The sequence below is a fragment of the Carassius auratus genome, chromosome 43 (genome assembly GCF_003368295.1).
Source record: "Carassius auratus strain Wakin chromosome 43, ASM336829v1, whole genome shotgun sequence".
Taxonomy (NCBI): domain Eukaryota; kingdom Metazoa; phylum Chordata; class Actinopteri; order Cypriniformes; family Cyprinidae; genus Carassius; species Carassius auratus.
In genome coordinates, this window is record NC_039285.1 from 9,322,068 (window position 1) to 9,339,168 (window position 17,101).

The 17,101-nt window shown below is 39.7% G+C and overlaps 1 protein-coding gene across 5 annotated transcripts in view; it reads right to left on the reverse strand.

Annotated features, from left to right (window-relative positions):
* LOC113061638 (reticulocalbin-2-like) overlaps positions 1 to 15,665 on the reverse strand; it is a 19,897-nt gene extending 4,232 nt beyond the window's left edge. Inside the window, exons 1-6 of one of the 5 annotated variants that reach the window (XM_026230931.1) lie at positions 15,248 to 15,663; positions 14,813 to 15,141; positions 7,368 to 7,499; positions 918 to 996; positions 619 to 750; positions 44 to 177 (exon numbers count right to left, since the gene is read on the reverse strand). In XM_026230931.1, coding sequence (XP_026086716.1) covers positions 44 to 177; positions 619 to 664 — 180 coding nt within the window. In that variant the 5' untranslated portion in view covers positions 665 to 750; positions 918 to 996; positions 7,368 to 7,499; positions 14,813 to 15,141; positions 15,248 to 15,663. The other 4 variants (XR_003278402.1, XR_003278403.1, XR_003278404.1 and 1 more) reach the window with 4 other exon arrangements.
* Positions 15,666 to 17,101: the final 1,436 nt, after the last annotated feature.

The following is a 17,101-nucleotide window of genomic DNA, read 5'->3' on the forward strand; positions in this document are numbered from 1 at the left end:
AAACGAGATAAATAACTGTTACTAAGAACCATAGTGCTGATACCTTAGAGCCAAGGAACACATTTGCATTGTGTTCATGGTTATGCTTGCCTAAATGATCCTCTTGGATGATCTGGTTTCCAGTTACTCCTGATGTACAACAAACCATCAGCAACAGGAGAGTTGTGCATCTAATCTCTAAACCAGATAAACACACAAATACAAACAGATCAGGCCCCATCATTGACGAAGAAGATGGTCGTAAGTGCCCTCTTGTGATAGGATGGGCTACACGTTTCCATGTCCAAGCATCTTGCATCTTACAATACTCATGGTAAGGAAAGAGTAACAAAGTGCGTTCAAATTATTCCAGAAACTTAATTTAAATTTAAATGAAATTAAAAATATATATACATAACGCATACAGTGTCTAATTTTGTGGTATGATGAATGTCTGATATTGTGGGAAACATTTTAGTTCGCCTGTCGCTAACTGCGAAGTATGTTTACTTTTTAAATAAGACACTACAATACGTCGATACATGCAAATTCATGTCAAAATTAACACTCTGTTGTGTTTTTATTTGAGGCAGCCATAAGGAGAATTTACCGTACGCATTTAAGAAACAAAGCACTTACTTCTGAAAGGCTGACAGCTAAAGTTTTGAGCTGAATCTGTTGCCATGGTGCACTCCAGTCAGCTGGACTCTCTTCTTCTTCGTTTGTGTTTAATGGCGGATGGCAAACCAGCTTAAGGTGCATTTCCGCCACCTGCTGGGATGGAGTGTGATGCCGCGATTAAAGAATATATTATATGCTTAAAAAAAACTAAATTGCACAAATCAACTCTGTATATCTTAAATGTTTTAGAAGAATCATAAACCCTAAACTGTTTCTGTGCATTCTGAAATATATTCATCATCTGGACTCTCACTCACCGTTATATTCTTGTACGGACAACTGATGTGTTACTGCCACCTGGAGGACTGTAGGAGTCTCAGTGTCTTTCAAGAACGTCTAAAACAAATTGAATACATGAACATATAGAATACATGACCAAATTGAATCAAAGTTTAAATATTAAACTCAACATCTATATTTTTTATTACATTAAGCATATATATAGCACAAGGAGTCTGACAGCAGCCAGTTCTCCACACAGACATCTGATCTCACCATCATCCAGTCTGTCTGGGATTACATGAAAAAACAACTAAATAATAAATCCAACTAGATCTAGATAAACAGTGGCAATGTCTTCAAGACACTTGAAGAAACCTTACTGCTAAGCTACAGTACTGTGAAAAGTTTTAGTCACTTGTGTAAAAATGCTGTAAAGTGAGGTTGATTTAAAAAATGATGTCATAAAAATATTTTATTTATTTATTTATTATTATATCAGGACAAATTCACAGTATGCGCAGGCAATTTCTATAGGTTTTAGAATGGACCCAGAAACATCCTAAAGAAACATCCAGCAAACACAAGTAAAAAATCGTGCAGGATTTTATAATTCCTGCAGGGCTGCTGTGCAACTCATGCAGATATTAGTAGTTTTCTTGCAGGAGTTATTTCCTGTAATTGGAAAGAAAGAAGTTTTTGGAATCTATAGGATTAGGCTGGAGAACATTTCATGGTACTATTTTTGATATAACAGGCACTGGCTGTTGGCAGCAATAAAAAATGAGTCCTGTAATATATTCAGGACTGCTCAGAAAGGTCCTTGCTGCTCCACATATAGATTCACTGCTGTGGATATATTTCTCTTCACAGTATCAACAACACAAAAACGCAAATTATTCATAATTAGACTTCTAGAAGCAACTCTAGGGGGAAACCTATCTAAATCAATATTTAAAACCATATTGAAATACCCATCTAAAATAAGAACAGCACTGGGGTATTTATTTAACCAGTATACTGTATCTCAAGAGATGACAGAAATCTTTGTGACAGTAAAAATGACCTTATCTGAAGTTAGTAACTAAATTTTATAACTTAAATACAATAAATCTCTCGGAAGGGACGGGCTTAACGCAGAGTTCTGTAAACAGTTCTCTAAAGAACTTTCTCCTTATTTATTCCTTATTTACAGAATGAGGCTCTCCCCCCGACTCTCACTCAAGGCTTAATTACTTTAATTCCAACACCTAATAAAAATTCACTTTAATTTAAAATTGGCATCCAATTTCTCTGCTTAACAATGATTATAAAATTTAAGCTATTATGTTTGCTAAAAGACTTAAGTCTGTATTGGGTTCTGTTATGACACATAATCTATGATACATAAACCTCACTATCTGAATTCGTCACCCGTATGGATCAACAGCAGGAGAGCATCGTTAACACTGGACGCGCAGTCCAAGCGCTGGTGATGCAGATGTCCGAGCTCACCCAGCAAATCCAACAGCTAACCACTCCCGCTGTGCTGCCCTCACCGTCTGTTCCCCGACATTTTCTACTCTCCTGCCCAGTAAAAGAGCAGGCCCGGTAGTAAACTTGAGGCTACTATCGGATGGGATCTCCGCCAGGAAGTCCTCATCATCCAGACTGAGATGGGCCAACAACACGCACACCTGTCAAGCCCTTCTGGACTCCGGAGCTGAGGGTAATTTCATGGACACCACTCTCACACAACAGTTGAAACTCCCCATCACTTCTCTCTTGCACCAGATCTCCATCAGGGCTCTCAACGGCCAAGAACTTCCCAACATCACCTTCACCACTGGACCCATAACTCTCCTCACATCTGGAAATCACACTGAGACCATTACCTTCCTCCTTCTGGACTCCCCTGTGGCACCCATTGTCCTAGTTCACCCTTGGCTCACCAAGCACAATCCATGAGTGGTTCTGTTTTTCAGGAGAAGGCAGCAGTTTTGTCAAACTTGCCCGCAGAGTATCTGGACCTAAAGGAGGTGTCAAGTCTTCCTCTGCATCATCCCTATGACTGTGCCATAGAGTTAGTCCCAGGTAAGTCCCTGTCTAAAGGCAAGCTTTACTCTCCTTCTATTCCTGAGAGGGAGGCCATGGAGAAATATGTTTCTGATTTTCTAGCATGGGGGTTCGTCTGCCATTCCTCTTCTCCAGCGGGGGCAGGATTCTTTTTTGTTGGTAAGAAGAATAGTTCTCTGTGACCTTGTATTGATTACCGAGAGCTGAACAACATGACGGTGAAGAATACTTATCTGTTGCCATTGATGTCTTCAGCCTTCGAGAGGTTACAGGAAGCATCCATCTTCACAAAATTGGATTTACGTAACGCTTATCATTTGGTCCGCATCAGGAAGGGGGATGAATGGAAAACCGCCTTTAACACCCACAGAGTGCACTTTGAAAACTTGGTTATACTGTTCAGGCTTTCCAACTCTTCAGGGGTTTTTCAAGCACTCACACAAAGATCAGTTCATGTATGTTTACCTGGATGACATATTGATTTTTTTCCTAGTCTCTCCATGAACACGTGCAACACGTCAGGTGAGGTTGCTAGAGAATGGGCTTTTTGTCAAGGCAGAGAAATGTGTTTTTCATGCACAGTCTGTTTCTTTCCTAGGTTACATCGTCTCGTCTGAGGGAATACATATGGATCCTGACAAAGTTAAGACTGTGATAGATTGGCCAAGTCCAGATTCCTGTAAGGCCCTACAGCGGTTTCTGGGGTTTGCCAATTTCTATCGACGTTTTATTTGCAACTTCAGCCGGGTTCCAAGAACATCAAACCAGATTCTTTGTCATGTATTTTTGATCCATCCGAAAGGCCGGTGACTCCAGAGTGTATTTTACCTGAGAAATTAGTTATATAATTAAAATAACAAAAACTACAACTTTATTCAGGATATTGGAGACGCGAACCATTTCAAACGATTCAGTTCGATTTGGTGAACTGGATCAAGAAGAACCGGTTAAATTGAATGATTCGTTCGCAAACCACATATCACTAAACTGCAGTATTGTAAACGCGCTCACAACAGACCCGGAAGAGAAGTCAATGCTGAATAAAGTCGTAGTTTATGTTATTTTTGGACCAAAATGTATTTTTGATGCTTCAAAAAATTCTAACCGACCCTCTGATGTCACATGGACTACTTTGATGATGTTTTTATTACCTTTCTAACCATGGACAGTAGACCGTACATACATTTTCAATGGAGGGACAGAAAGCTCTCAGACTAAATCTAAAATATCTTAAACTGTGTTCTGAAGATGAACGGAGGTCTCACGGGTTTGGAAGGACATGAGGGTGAGTCATTAATTACATAATTTTCTTTTTTGGGTGAACTAACCCTTTAATTCAGCACACGCACGCTGTTCGGTGCATACAGTGTGCATGCAGAAAGCAATTTTTCAAATTTGAAAAAACTGAAACATTGTTTAATTTGTTTATTTGTGCTATTTGCACAATTTCAAACAGGGCCCACCTGTAAAACCTGCACCGGAGCTTATATGACCCCAACTACGGCGCTGTACACTGATCGGTCTGCTACAAGTCGAACACACAGCTGCTGCGGCTGCTGCTGCTGCCAACTTATGACAATAGATTTTATTTAATTTTATTTTCAAGATAGGTAGTCTGTCATCGATGACAGAAGCTCATTGGAAAAGAATGAAAAATTCCCTTCATTTTGTTTGTGCTAATAAATGCTGCTGCCTGCCAGCTGCAATCACCAATAAAACCTTGTTCCATGCTTTTTTTTCCCATATTGTCATAAATATAATTATCGCAAATATTCTTAGAATATTGTGATATAATTTTGAGGCTATATTGCCCACCCCTAACTTTAATGCAAGACATAAACAGCAAGGACAGTTAAGCTGAAGAATCAAGGAGGGAAACTCAACTACAGCAAAAAATTACATTACAGAATTACAGAAAGAAAATGAAAATCTATGTGCCCTAAATATATCTCTGCAACAAAGTCTGTTTTTCTGTCTATCCATTCGTATATAAATGTATCTGTCAGTGTGGTTTTCTTGTAGTAATCACTTTTAGTTGAATTATTATTATTATTATTTGAAAGAAATTCTACCAATGCTAGAATCCTTGAGCCAGAACATCACACTTGAAACAGACAGTCTCAACAACCAAAAATCACAAAAGAATTCAAGCCACAAAAAAAATCTCTCTGAGAAGGTGAATAATAAAATATTTGTTTGCTTATATAATCTGTATATCCATGTACGGTGCTGTGCAGAATATATATAAATTATGCGCATGTATAATTTATTTTTGCTACTAAATCCAAATTTGGTATGATCAACCCTTTGCCTTTAATAAAGCAGGCACACTAAAGCAAAAGATGTAACTTTTTTGGATGAATAGTCCAACAGGCCTATAGCATAGTATAGCATAGCCTATATGTACACGTGCTTCACAATGAAAAGTTCATCATTTATTTCAATAATTATCGCAGTAAATCTGTAATTGTATTATAGCCAGTGTTACATAATGTGTTTTCTTTGTCCTTCGAGATTTTACATAAAGAGGTAATGAATGATTACATACTTTTAAGTCATCAACAATGAAGCTGTTTATGGATCCATTTTGACATTATGAACACTGAATAACTGATTTATTACTGAATTATTACTTATTACATACAAAGAAAAATTGCATGTGCAACTGAACAAATATGAAGGAGTCCTGAAACTTCTACACCTTACAATACACTCTAAATCTTATTTATTTGAGGTATTATTTTATGACTTTCCTTCTGAAATCAAACAGAGGCATGGACACTTTTCCCAAAAGCTCTGGACCCTTCCGTTGCTTGTTGGTATCTGGCGAGTTGTTTGCATTCTGGTTGAGAACCCCATAGAGGGAAAGACTCAACATGGCCTCCAGCGGCAACAGCGCCACTGAAATAGGGAAATTGATCCTAAAGAAACAGAGGAAGTTGTCACCAACAGCAGCAACTGGCAGCAATCCCGCTGATTTCCCTCTAATTCTAAAAACTGCAGGAAGTAGCATGCCAGCATGTTTAAGGGGCATTAAACCATTTGTGGCCAAAATCTTTCTGAATGGTTTCATAAATATAGTCATTTTAACAGTGTCCTATGTGAACATGTTCTGCATTTATTTTCCCCAGGTTTTTCTTCTTCTTGAAATTCATATTTGAATGTGCGGCAACTATAGTTGTCAGTGGTCAATGTCAAATTTGAATAGGAGGAAAGCATTTGGCTTTAAACTCAAACTGCTTTCAACAGATCAATCTTTATAAACAAACTTGTTATGCAAAAGTCAAAGAACATTCGATTCAAACCCCCCCCCAAAAAGTAGGAAGCAGAACCAGTAAGGTCTGGCAGGATGAGAAGAAACAGTTCAAGATAAAAACAAAAAAATCGCACTTGTAGTCTAAAAAAAGACAAGACTGGGCAAACAAGACAAGATGGTCACAAGCGAACAGTCTGACAAAGACTGAGCACGAGATGAACTTAAATAGGGGAGAGCTAATGAGGAAAGAGACAGGTGTAAAGGAATACAGAGAATTAAGGATAACGAGTGGGATGGGAAGACACCACACTGACAGCAGAACACATGATGAGCTGCAAAAACAAAACCCATGTGCTCAGACAAGGCACACAGACACCAAGACAAAACACTGCAAATTAGACTGAAGTCATGACAAAGGTGGTGCAAAAGTTCAGAACACAGTGCAGCCATTAAGTTGATCCAACAGGGTATTGTGTATGAAAATAAATAGATAAAAATAAATAGAATCAAGAAAATATGACATACAGTATATGATAAGGGGTATATACCTGAAAGAAATTTCTGCAATTAACTGTTTGGTTACCAACAATATGGGATATTACGAAAGCAAAAAGCACTAAACAAGACTGTAAGCACAATAAGATATATATATAGTTGCCGGCAAATAACTTGTAAGTACATACAGTATCATGGGGAAATGGTGTATACTGTGTTAACAGGTTAATAGGTTATTGGTCTTGTTTAGTGCTTTTTGCTTTCATAATATCCCACCTAAAACATAACTTAACCCTTTAACTGACATCTCTTCTGTACAGTAGACCTTGATTTGATAGGGAATAAATCTTTCAAAAGGAGAAGATGAGAGAGTAATCTTTCCACAGCTCTGCTGCCCATCTTCTGTGTCTACTTTTGACATGGAGGGTGGAAATTTACCAGTTTTCAAGTGACAGCAGCAGTTTACTAAGTTCAGTCAGTCACACAAAAGGATATGGAAAGATAAATAGCTAACACATGGGATTAATTGATGTAGATTATCTTTTTCTCCCTTTTATGACAAAATGTCTTATAAGGGGCAAAATAAATTACATTTCTTTTGGAGGGTTTGCCTTCGACATGCTTCCCAGCTGGAAATAGGGGAACTTGATAGCCTCATATATGACAGGAAGGAAGTGAATACCTTTTTTTCTTCTTTGAAATCCAATTATTTGGTTATGCCCGCCCTTAGTCATGACGCGAAGGCTGAGGTTCTTTAACTGATGTTTAATGTGTTCTGGACTTAGACTCCAACACCAACACCAACACCGTAGAACTGAGTAAAAAAGAGTGAATATACAACAAACATGTCATACATTCAGTTACATGTAAAACACACATGACTTTAAACTCGTACATAAACAGAAAATACATCTACATACCACTTTTGCCTGCTTATGAGCTAAGAGAGGGGGTTATCTTGAAGCTTCTTTATCGGATGACTTCTAAATAGAAATACTTTAAACTTTGCAATGATTACATCATTCCATATGATCAGCAGAATTGCTCTGTGAAACTCGGACCGCAGTTCTGACTCGTTCTCCGTGACAAAACAGGAAGTGACATACAAAGGCACGATGGGAGCAAAATAAAATATAACCAAAGAAAACTCTTAGAAAGAATAAATATTCCTCAAATATACAACAGTTGAGTATATAAATCACAATAAGCATTATAAAATAGTCAAAATATAAAAATATACAGATTAGACTGATCAAAAAGTTATAAATAAATGAGTGTTGAAGTACACAAGCGCCATCTAGTGGAAATAAACATTATAGATTACGAAAGCTTGTAACAGCAAACACACTCCCACCATCACGCAATGTGTGATTCTTAAAAGAATTTACTTTATAAATACTCAGTAACTCAACATGAACTAATAAACATTCAGTGGATAAGTATTTGTACACGTTTAACATATACAGTTAAACACCTTTCAAACTTAACCCTTTTAATCAGCTTCAAGTAGTAACACTGTTTTGTGTATGGGTCTTTCTAAGTAGACTGACTTATTTGTGCGTGCACCCTTGCTATCTAGTGTTGCATCACTAACAAGAAGTTTAAGTCTTCTCACCATTCCATCAGATCCTGGGAAAACTTCTACCACTTTAGCTAGCTTCCACTGATTTCGTGATGCCAAATCATCTTGAAGCAGAACGATATCATTTATTTTGGTGTTTCTCCTGCTCTTATTCCACTTACTTCTCTGCTGCAGATTCAACAGATATTCCTTCCTCCACCTGGTCCAAAACTCATTTGCCAGAAACTGAACTCTTTTCCATCTTTTCTGAAGATAAAGATCTTCCCTCACAAACTCTCCAGGAGGTGGTGCAATGATGGTGGACTTCATTGTTAGTATATGATTCGGCGTCAATGGTTCTGGTCCCACAGGATCATTGAGGTGCTCTGAGGTCAATGGTCGACTATTTACGATCGCCATTACTTCATACATGAATGTTCTTAAGGAAGAACTGTCCAGTCTTGCTGCAGACTTGTCTAGGATGGACGTTAGTACACTCCTTACAGTCCGGATCTGTCTCTCCCAGACACCACCCATGTGACTGGAAGCAGACGGGTTCATGATAAAGGTACAGCCTAACTCTTTCACACGTTCTTGATCCATTCCCTTCATCAACTTCAGGAACTCTCCCTTTGCACCCACGAAGTTGGTACCTTGATCACTATAAAGCTGACTTACATTGCCACGTATAGCAATAAGACAACGCAGTGCATTAAGAAAGGCATCAGTACTAAGATCATCCAGCACCTCAAGATGAACAGCTCGCGAACACATGCAGGTGAAAAGTAGTCCGTATCTCTTCAACTCTTTCCTTCCCTCTTTAACATAGAACGGACCGAAGCAGTCCATGCCACTATAGGTGAACGGAGGGGTAGCTTCCATCCTTTCTGGTGGCAGGTCAGCCATCCTTTGCTCCTGATTGCATTTCCTCAGCTTCCTACACTTAATGCATTTGTAGATGAGAGATGAAACTTCGCTACTGCATCCCAGAATCCAAATACCATTGGAGCGGATTTCATTGATGGTCATGCCACGACCTTGATGTTGCACCTTTTCATGGAAGTGTTTTATGAGTAAACGAGATATATGATGTCCTTTAGGAAGAATGGCTGGATGCTTGACATGAGAGTGAAGCTCTGCCTGTGTCAATCGTCCTCCCACTCGTAAGACATCATGGTCATCGATAAACGGACTTAACTTGTACAGCTTGTTGAAAAGACTTGAATTAACTTCCTTGCCTTGTCTTAGATGCTTGATCTCGTCACTGAACACTTCTTCTTGAACGATGTGAATTATGAATTGTTCAGCATCCTTCCTTTCTTCAAGTGTTGTGGAATTGTTGGATCTTTCTACCAAACCTTTCGCACTCCTTGCACAATGTTTGAGCCTTGCTATGGCTTTCACTGCCCTCTTCCAATCTGAAAACCTTTGCAAGCGATCTGACAGACACCACTCTTCCCTTGCCTTGGTCATTAGAACCTGTGCCCTTTTGAGTTCCGGGTCTCCATCATTAACTTCTCCCACCTTAATGTCATCCTTAGGGAGTTCTCTTTGCCATAGGAAACTTGGACCAGTAAACCAGTTCGATCCCATGAGTTCCTTTACGGTGAGCCCACGAGAGGCATGGTCAGCTGGATTTTGTTCTGAAGCCACATATCTCCATTGACTAGTCTCAGTGCTTGTTCTGATCTGCTGAACTCGGTTGGCTACAAATACATGGAAACGTCGTGCATCGTTGTTAATATAGCCAAGGACAACTTTGGAGTCGGTCCAGTAGTATTCACGAATGCCATCCAATTCTAGTTCTCTTTTGAGCAGATCACCAGTTCTTGTGGCAACCACTGCAGCTGAGAGCTCCAGTCTGGGAATTGTTGTTACCTTTGTTGGAGCAACCCTAGCTTTACTCATAACAAGAGTGCAGTAGACTTCTCCAGACTTAGTTACAGCTCTGAGGTATGAACATACTCCATAGCCTGACACACTGGCGTCTGAGAAATGGTGTAGCTCATATTGTTGAACATCCTTGAATGTTGATGGCACATAACAACGTGGTATCTTCACCAAAGACAGGTTATGGAGGTCTCGCAACCAAGCTTCCCAATGCGGCTTGAGGTTATCAGGAAGTGGTTCGTCCCAGCCTAACTTGTCTTGACACATCTTTTGTAGAGTCCTTTTCCCAACTAAAATGAAGGGAGCGACGAATCCAAGAGGATCAAAAATGGAAGCAACTGTAGACAGCACACCTCTTCTAGTAAAAGGATTTTCCTTTACTAACACTCTGAAATGGAACTTGTCTGAAGCCACGCACCATTGGATGCCGAGCGCCCTCTCTACTTTAGGTTCTCCTAGGGTCAAGTCAAAGTCAGTTGCCCCTTCAGTACATTCCTCCTTTGGAATTGTGGCAATCACCGTCTTGCTGTTGGTGATGAATTTATGCAAGCGAAGCTTTCCGGTATTGCAGAGACCCCTGGCTTCCTTTACAAGCTGGATTGCCTCTGCTTCAGTGTCCACACTCGCTAAGCCATCGTCAACATAAAAATTACGTTGTATGAACTTCACTGTGGCTTGATTAAACTTGCCTTGACCTTGTACGGCAAGGTATTTGAGGCCGAAGTTTGCACATCCAGGCGAGGAGGCCGCTCCGAACAAATGGACCTTCATTCGAAAAACTGAAGGTGAGGCTTCCATGTTTCTATCTTCCCACCATAGGAACCTGAGGTAGTCCCGATCCTTTGGAGCAACGTGGAACTGGTGGAACATACGCTCCACATCACACATGATGGCTACTTGCCCTTTCCGGAAACGACACAAGACTCCAACAAGGGTATTTGTGAGGTCAGGCCCAGTCAGTAGATGCTCATTCAGAGAAGTATTCTGAAATCTTGCAGAGCAATCAAAGACGATACGAATCTTGCCTGGCTTCTGTGGGTTATATACTCCATGGTGAGGTATATACCATGCTGGTTGACTACTTAACTCCATCTCTGGGACCCTTTCAGCATCGCCTCTTGCTATTATGTCCTTCATGAAAGCCATGTAGTCCTTTTGGTACTGTTCATCTCTCTTTAAACGCTTCTCTAGGGATTTGAGTCGATGCTCTGCACACGCTTTGTTGTTTGGCAAATCTGGCCTCTCACCCTTAAAAGGCAATGGCATCTCATAGTGTCCATCTTGCACTTGCTTAATGCCTTCATTCAATTTTGCCAAAAACCTTAAGTCTTCTTGCGACGTTGAGACTTCCTCATTATCCCGTTCTACAAAGTCTGACTCAAAAACCTTCAATATCTCTGCCGGAGTGATCATCTCTTTAACCTTGTTCCTCTGTACAAAGCAGACTTCAGACTTGAGTTTGTGAGATGGATCACGAGCTGGTAGAACTTGCTTCATGATAATCCTGTGACTCACACCGATTTCATCTTCATAATAATTGTCGTCATGGTTGTATCCAACGATACTCCAACCCAACACGGATCTTTGTGCAAATGGCTGATCTTCATTGCCACTGAGAACATCCCTGGGAAGTAAGGCTTGAGGGCAGTTGTAGCCTATTAACAAACCTACTTCACAGTCAAGTGCAGGAGCCATTTCATCTGCCAGATGTTCTAGATGAGGCCAATTCTTTGCGGTTTCACATGTGGGTATATGAGATCTATTTGCAGGTATGTAGTCTCTAGTATAAGTTGTTGGAAGTTTGATTTTAACTTCAGACTGAATGCCTCTTACTTGTAGACCATTCAATTTGTGACTGGACACAACCTTCGTTTTGGATGTTATGGTGGAAATCTTGAGTTTGACAGGCTCTTTCTTGATATCAAGTGTCTCAGCTGTGTCCTTTAAAATGAAAGTAGTGTCGCTCTGAGTATCAAGCAAGGCATACACTAAAATCTCCTTCCTTGGTTCATCTGTTGTTGAGACATATACTGGAATGATTGATGACGTATGAGTGCCGTTCCTTTCTTGAACTACTCTGTTTGAAGTCACAGGCTTAGACTCTTGTACCTTCTGTGATTCAGCTGTTCTATCTGCAGATCCGTGATTGACCTTGAACTGATCTTGACTGGTTCTAGAGCTTTGTCCTGGGTATTTATTTACACGGTCCTGGTGTAGGCTTGTTGGGTGACACTTCTCACATTTTTCACACACACTCCTAGAGGTGCAGCTTCTGGAGTTATGACCAGTCTTAAGACAGCCAAAGCACAACTTCTCAGACTGTACAAACTTCAATCTTTCCTCAATTGGTCTTTCCATAATTTTGCGACACTTATGGAGAGTGTGGCCTAATCTCTTACAAAAGACACACATAAGGCTAGTCCTTTCACTGGAACTAGTGGTGAATGTCTTTGCACTTGAGTTGCGATTCCTCTGAAACTTATAATGATCTTGATCTGATTGCTTGAACCTTTCTTGCTCTGCTGGCTTTATCGCTTGCAGTGAGGTGATAGGATTGCATGCGATTCTAGCTTCCTTGTTAAGAAATTCAACAAAGTATTTGAAATCTGGGAATCCTTTGTATTCGTCTTGAAACTTGGTGACTGCTCTATTCCAACGTGAACTCAACCAGTCTGGCAATTTGGCTAATATTCTTTGATTTTCAACACAGTCATTCAGAGCTTGTAAACCTTGTACATAAGGCATTGCTGATTCAACACTGCTTAGGAAATCTACAAATTCCTGGAGGTCTTTGCTGTCTTTGGCAGCAATCTTGTGCCAAGACTGTATTTTGTCACGGTAAGATTTGCCAACTACGAACGGATTGCCGAACCGGTCATCAAGGATGTTCCAGGCTGCCGTGTAAGCCATTTCTGTTCCAGCCACAAAATGTCCTTCAATCGCTCTCTTGGCAGGACCACCTACATACTTGCATAGAAAGAATAGCTTTTCTTGTGATGGCAAGTTCTTGCGATCAATTAACGTCTGGAAGGACAGCTTCCAGTCATTATACTTCAGGGGATCTCCAGAAAAAACAACAGGTTCTGTAATTGGAATCCTATTGGCTGTAATCGCTTCAGCCAGTGCCTTCACAAGATCATTAGAAGCTTCGTTGGGAGCAGGCCATGTAGGTGACTGAGAGATATGAGCTTGGGGTAACCTTTGAGAAGAACAAGAGGGTTGGTTGAAAGGAGCAGTGTCTTGAGCGAGCGTAAATGGCTGAGAGAGAGAAAAAGGAACGCTTGGTTGAAAAACATAATGTTCTTGCCTTTGTTGAAGAAGAGGAGCAGAACGCTGTTCTCCCTCATCACCTTTGATGCTTTCAGCATAAACTTGCAGCCTTGCTTGTGCTGCGTTATGTCTTTTTAGTTCCTCCAACCGTTCCACTTCTTTTTTCTTTTCTTCCAGCTTTAATTTTCTAACAGTGCTTTCTGAAATAAATTGAGCCCTTTTCCTTGCATTCTCCGCTTCGGTTTCCCTTTCTTGAGCTTCTCTTTCTGCTGCTAACCTTTCATCCTCTGCCTCCAGTTTCCTAATTTCCTCTTCATGTTGATGTTGTGTCTTCATTATTTTAATCACTTCTTGTGTAGCCGCTACTTCAGCCGCTGCTTCTTGTCTTTTCTGCAGAGAATCACTGTAAGATTGACTGGACATCTTGGAAACAGACTTTGACTTACTGGAGGTTGCTGAGATGATGCTGGACACAGTGGCTTCAAACACTGAATCTGAATCAGGCCAGGGAATGTCCTTAGGATCACCGTTGAGGAATCTTTGAGACTTCTCATTTGCAGTGCTAGTAATGGCAAGGCAAGTGTCATTTTTCCTCCGAATTTCAGGTTCAGGGCTTGTGATGCTTCTTATATCACCATAAATATGGTCGACCTCAGACTGAGTGGCATTAATGGTGCTCACAACTTCACAAATCAATTCTGCATCATCATTATTCTTAATGGCTCTTTTCAAACCATTGATGTGATACTTCCACCTTCTATACTTCTGCTCAAAGCTTCTTTTCAGATCATTTAGTCTAGCGTCTTGCAGCGTTTTACCCTTCTCGGTAAGCGTGCGTGCTCGCTGGCTTCTTCTAATATCTGAGAGCTGTGTATTATCTATGTCCACCTGAGGTTGTTGTACTTGTGCAGCCACTTCAACTTGTTCAGTTATATCAGCCTGCTCTGATGGAATGACCTGCTCTGCATTGTCTACGTCTTGTGCAGTAGGGGTTGTATAGCTAACTTCTTTAGTAGCCAGCAATGTATTTTCACTTGTATTTGACATGCTAAGCCTGTGTTGCACTATAATGTGAATATTCAAAAAGCAATCTAAAGTTTAGTGTAAAGCGGTTATCTCAGCTACACTTATGTGATCCAATCATGTAAATGATAACAAGCTACAGAACTGTCAAGAAGTAGTCTATGAATTCAACTTGTAAAAAAAAATAAAATAAAATGTGAATATCAACACGCTTAAATGATGAAGTATACACAAATACTTGAATACAACAGAAAATTCAAACTTTAGTCTTATTTAATAGTAGCAAAATTGTTTATCTGTTTAGTCCCTTTTAGTTTCTTAATAAGTCAAACGATAATAGAAAAATGTCCAACTTTATCTTAGAATGGGAATGATGGAAATACCAGAGCAATTGAAACTTCAGTGACAGTTCACAAGACCTTGCGCTGCTTCCAAGTCACTAACTTCAAAAGTGCTTGCTTGTTCAGCCTTTGCTTGCTTCAGTCAAGTCAATTGCAATCTTTTCATGTTGTACTTCCCTCATTCAACATGTGGCGCCTCTTGATGGCCGATTTCCTCGTGCAGCTTTACGATCTGATGCAGTTGGCCTTCACCGACGCAGTAAGTGTTCTACTATGCCCGCCCTTAGTCATGACGCGAAGGCTGAGGTTCTTTAACTGATGTTTAATGTGTTCTGGACTTAGACTCCAACACCAACACCAACACCGTAGAACTGAGTAAAAAAGGGTGAATATACAACAAACATGTCATACATTCAGTTACATGTAAAACACACATGACTTTAAACTCGTACATAAACAGAAAATACATCTACATACCACTTTTGCCTGCTTATGAGCTAAGAGAGGGGGTTATCTTGAAGCTTCTTTATCGGATGACTTCTAAATAGAAATACTTTAAACTTTGCAATGATTACATCATTCCATATGATCAGCAGAATTGCTCTGTGAAACTCGGACCGCAGTTCTGACTCGTTCTCCGTGACAAAACAGGAAGTGACATACAAAGGCACGATGGGAGCAAAATAAAATATAACCAAAGAAAACTCTTAGAAAGAATAAATATTCCTCAAATATACAACAGTTGAGTATATAAATCACAATAAGCATTATAAAATAGTCAAAATATAAAAATATACAGATTAGACTGATCAAAAAGTTATAAATAAATGAGTGTTGAAGTACACAAGCGCCATCTAGTGGAAATAAACATTATAGATTACGAAAGCTTGTAACAGCAAACACATTGGTTGTTGTCATTGAGAAATAAAACATGGATAATATCTAGAAAAATACTTACAAAATGAAAATGACAACTATAAACTGCGGCAACTATAGTTGGCGGTGCATGGGCTTAAATGGGTTAACACTTACAATTCGTCTCATTTAATGTGGTAGAAAAAGCTCTTGTATGTTCCCACTTTTTTGGACTGGACAGGCTTGAAGAGATTCCTGTTGTTGTGGGTCAGGGCACACATAAGGTAGTATTTTTCAAAACTGAAAAACAGGAAGGACAAATTAATCTACAGCACAGAAAGGGAAGAAAACATTGGCTTGTACTGTACTTATACTTAAACTAAATATGGTATAAATGAATTAAGACACTGTGAAACACTATTTGTACACAAAAATGGTTTGCATATATTCTTTTAAATATTTGTTTGAAATGGTTCAAATTATGGCAAAGTATGTGCCAAAGTTGAAATATATTTTAGGGTAATAGATGGTACAAGGATCCATATTTTGAAACTCTCATGGGAGAAATTAGTGACAAATACAAGTTTCTCCCTCTAGAGAACTGGATCAAAATACAGAACCAAGTGGTGCAGAACTTTGACCCTGCTTTGCCTCCAAACACACAACCACAGCCCTCTCTCTGTGCAGATCTGCCTGCTCTCACTGTTCTTTATGGAAATCACCAGTCAAGTCTATTTCAGCCACAGCAGAGAAGTGCTGCTGGTGAGGCTAAGAGAGCTACAGATAAAGCAAGCTATGTGGTATGGCCTAAAACAAAGATTAACCCACTGACTTCAACAAACTAGTGTTCAGCTAAGTTCCATAAGAGTAAACTCCCTTGGTGATGAACAGGTGCATCTCAATAAATTAGAATGTCGTGGAAAAGTTAATTTATTTCAGTAGTTCAACTCAAATTGTGAAACTCATGTATTAAATATGTTCAATGCACACATACTGAAGTAGTTTAAGACATTGTCTCTTAATTGTGATGATTTTGGCTCTCATTTAACAAAAATCCACCAATTGGTTCACTAGGCTAGGCTACACAATCATGGGGAAGACTGCTGATGATCTGACAGTTGTCCAGAAGACAATCATTGACACCCTTCACAAGGAGGGTAAGCCACAAACATTCAATGCCAAAGAAGCTGGCTGTTCACAGAGTGCTGTATCCAAGCATTTTAACAGAAAGTTGAGTGGAAGGAAAAAATGTGACGAAAGAAAGACGCACGCTTATGAAGATTGTCAAGCAAAATCCATTCAAGAATTTGAATGAACTTCACAAGTAATGGACTGAGGCTGGGGTCAAGGAATACAGACGTGTCAAGGAATTTGGTTACAGTTGTCGTATTCCTCTTGTTAAGCCGCTTCTGAGGCATCTTATCAGGGCTAAGGAGAAGAAGAACTGGACTGTTGCCCAGTGGTCCAAAGTCCTCT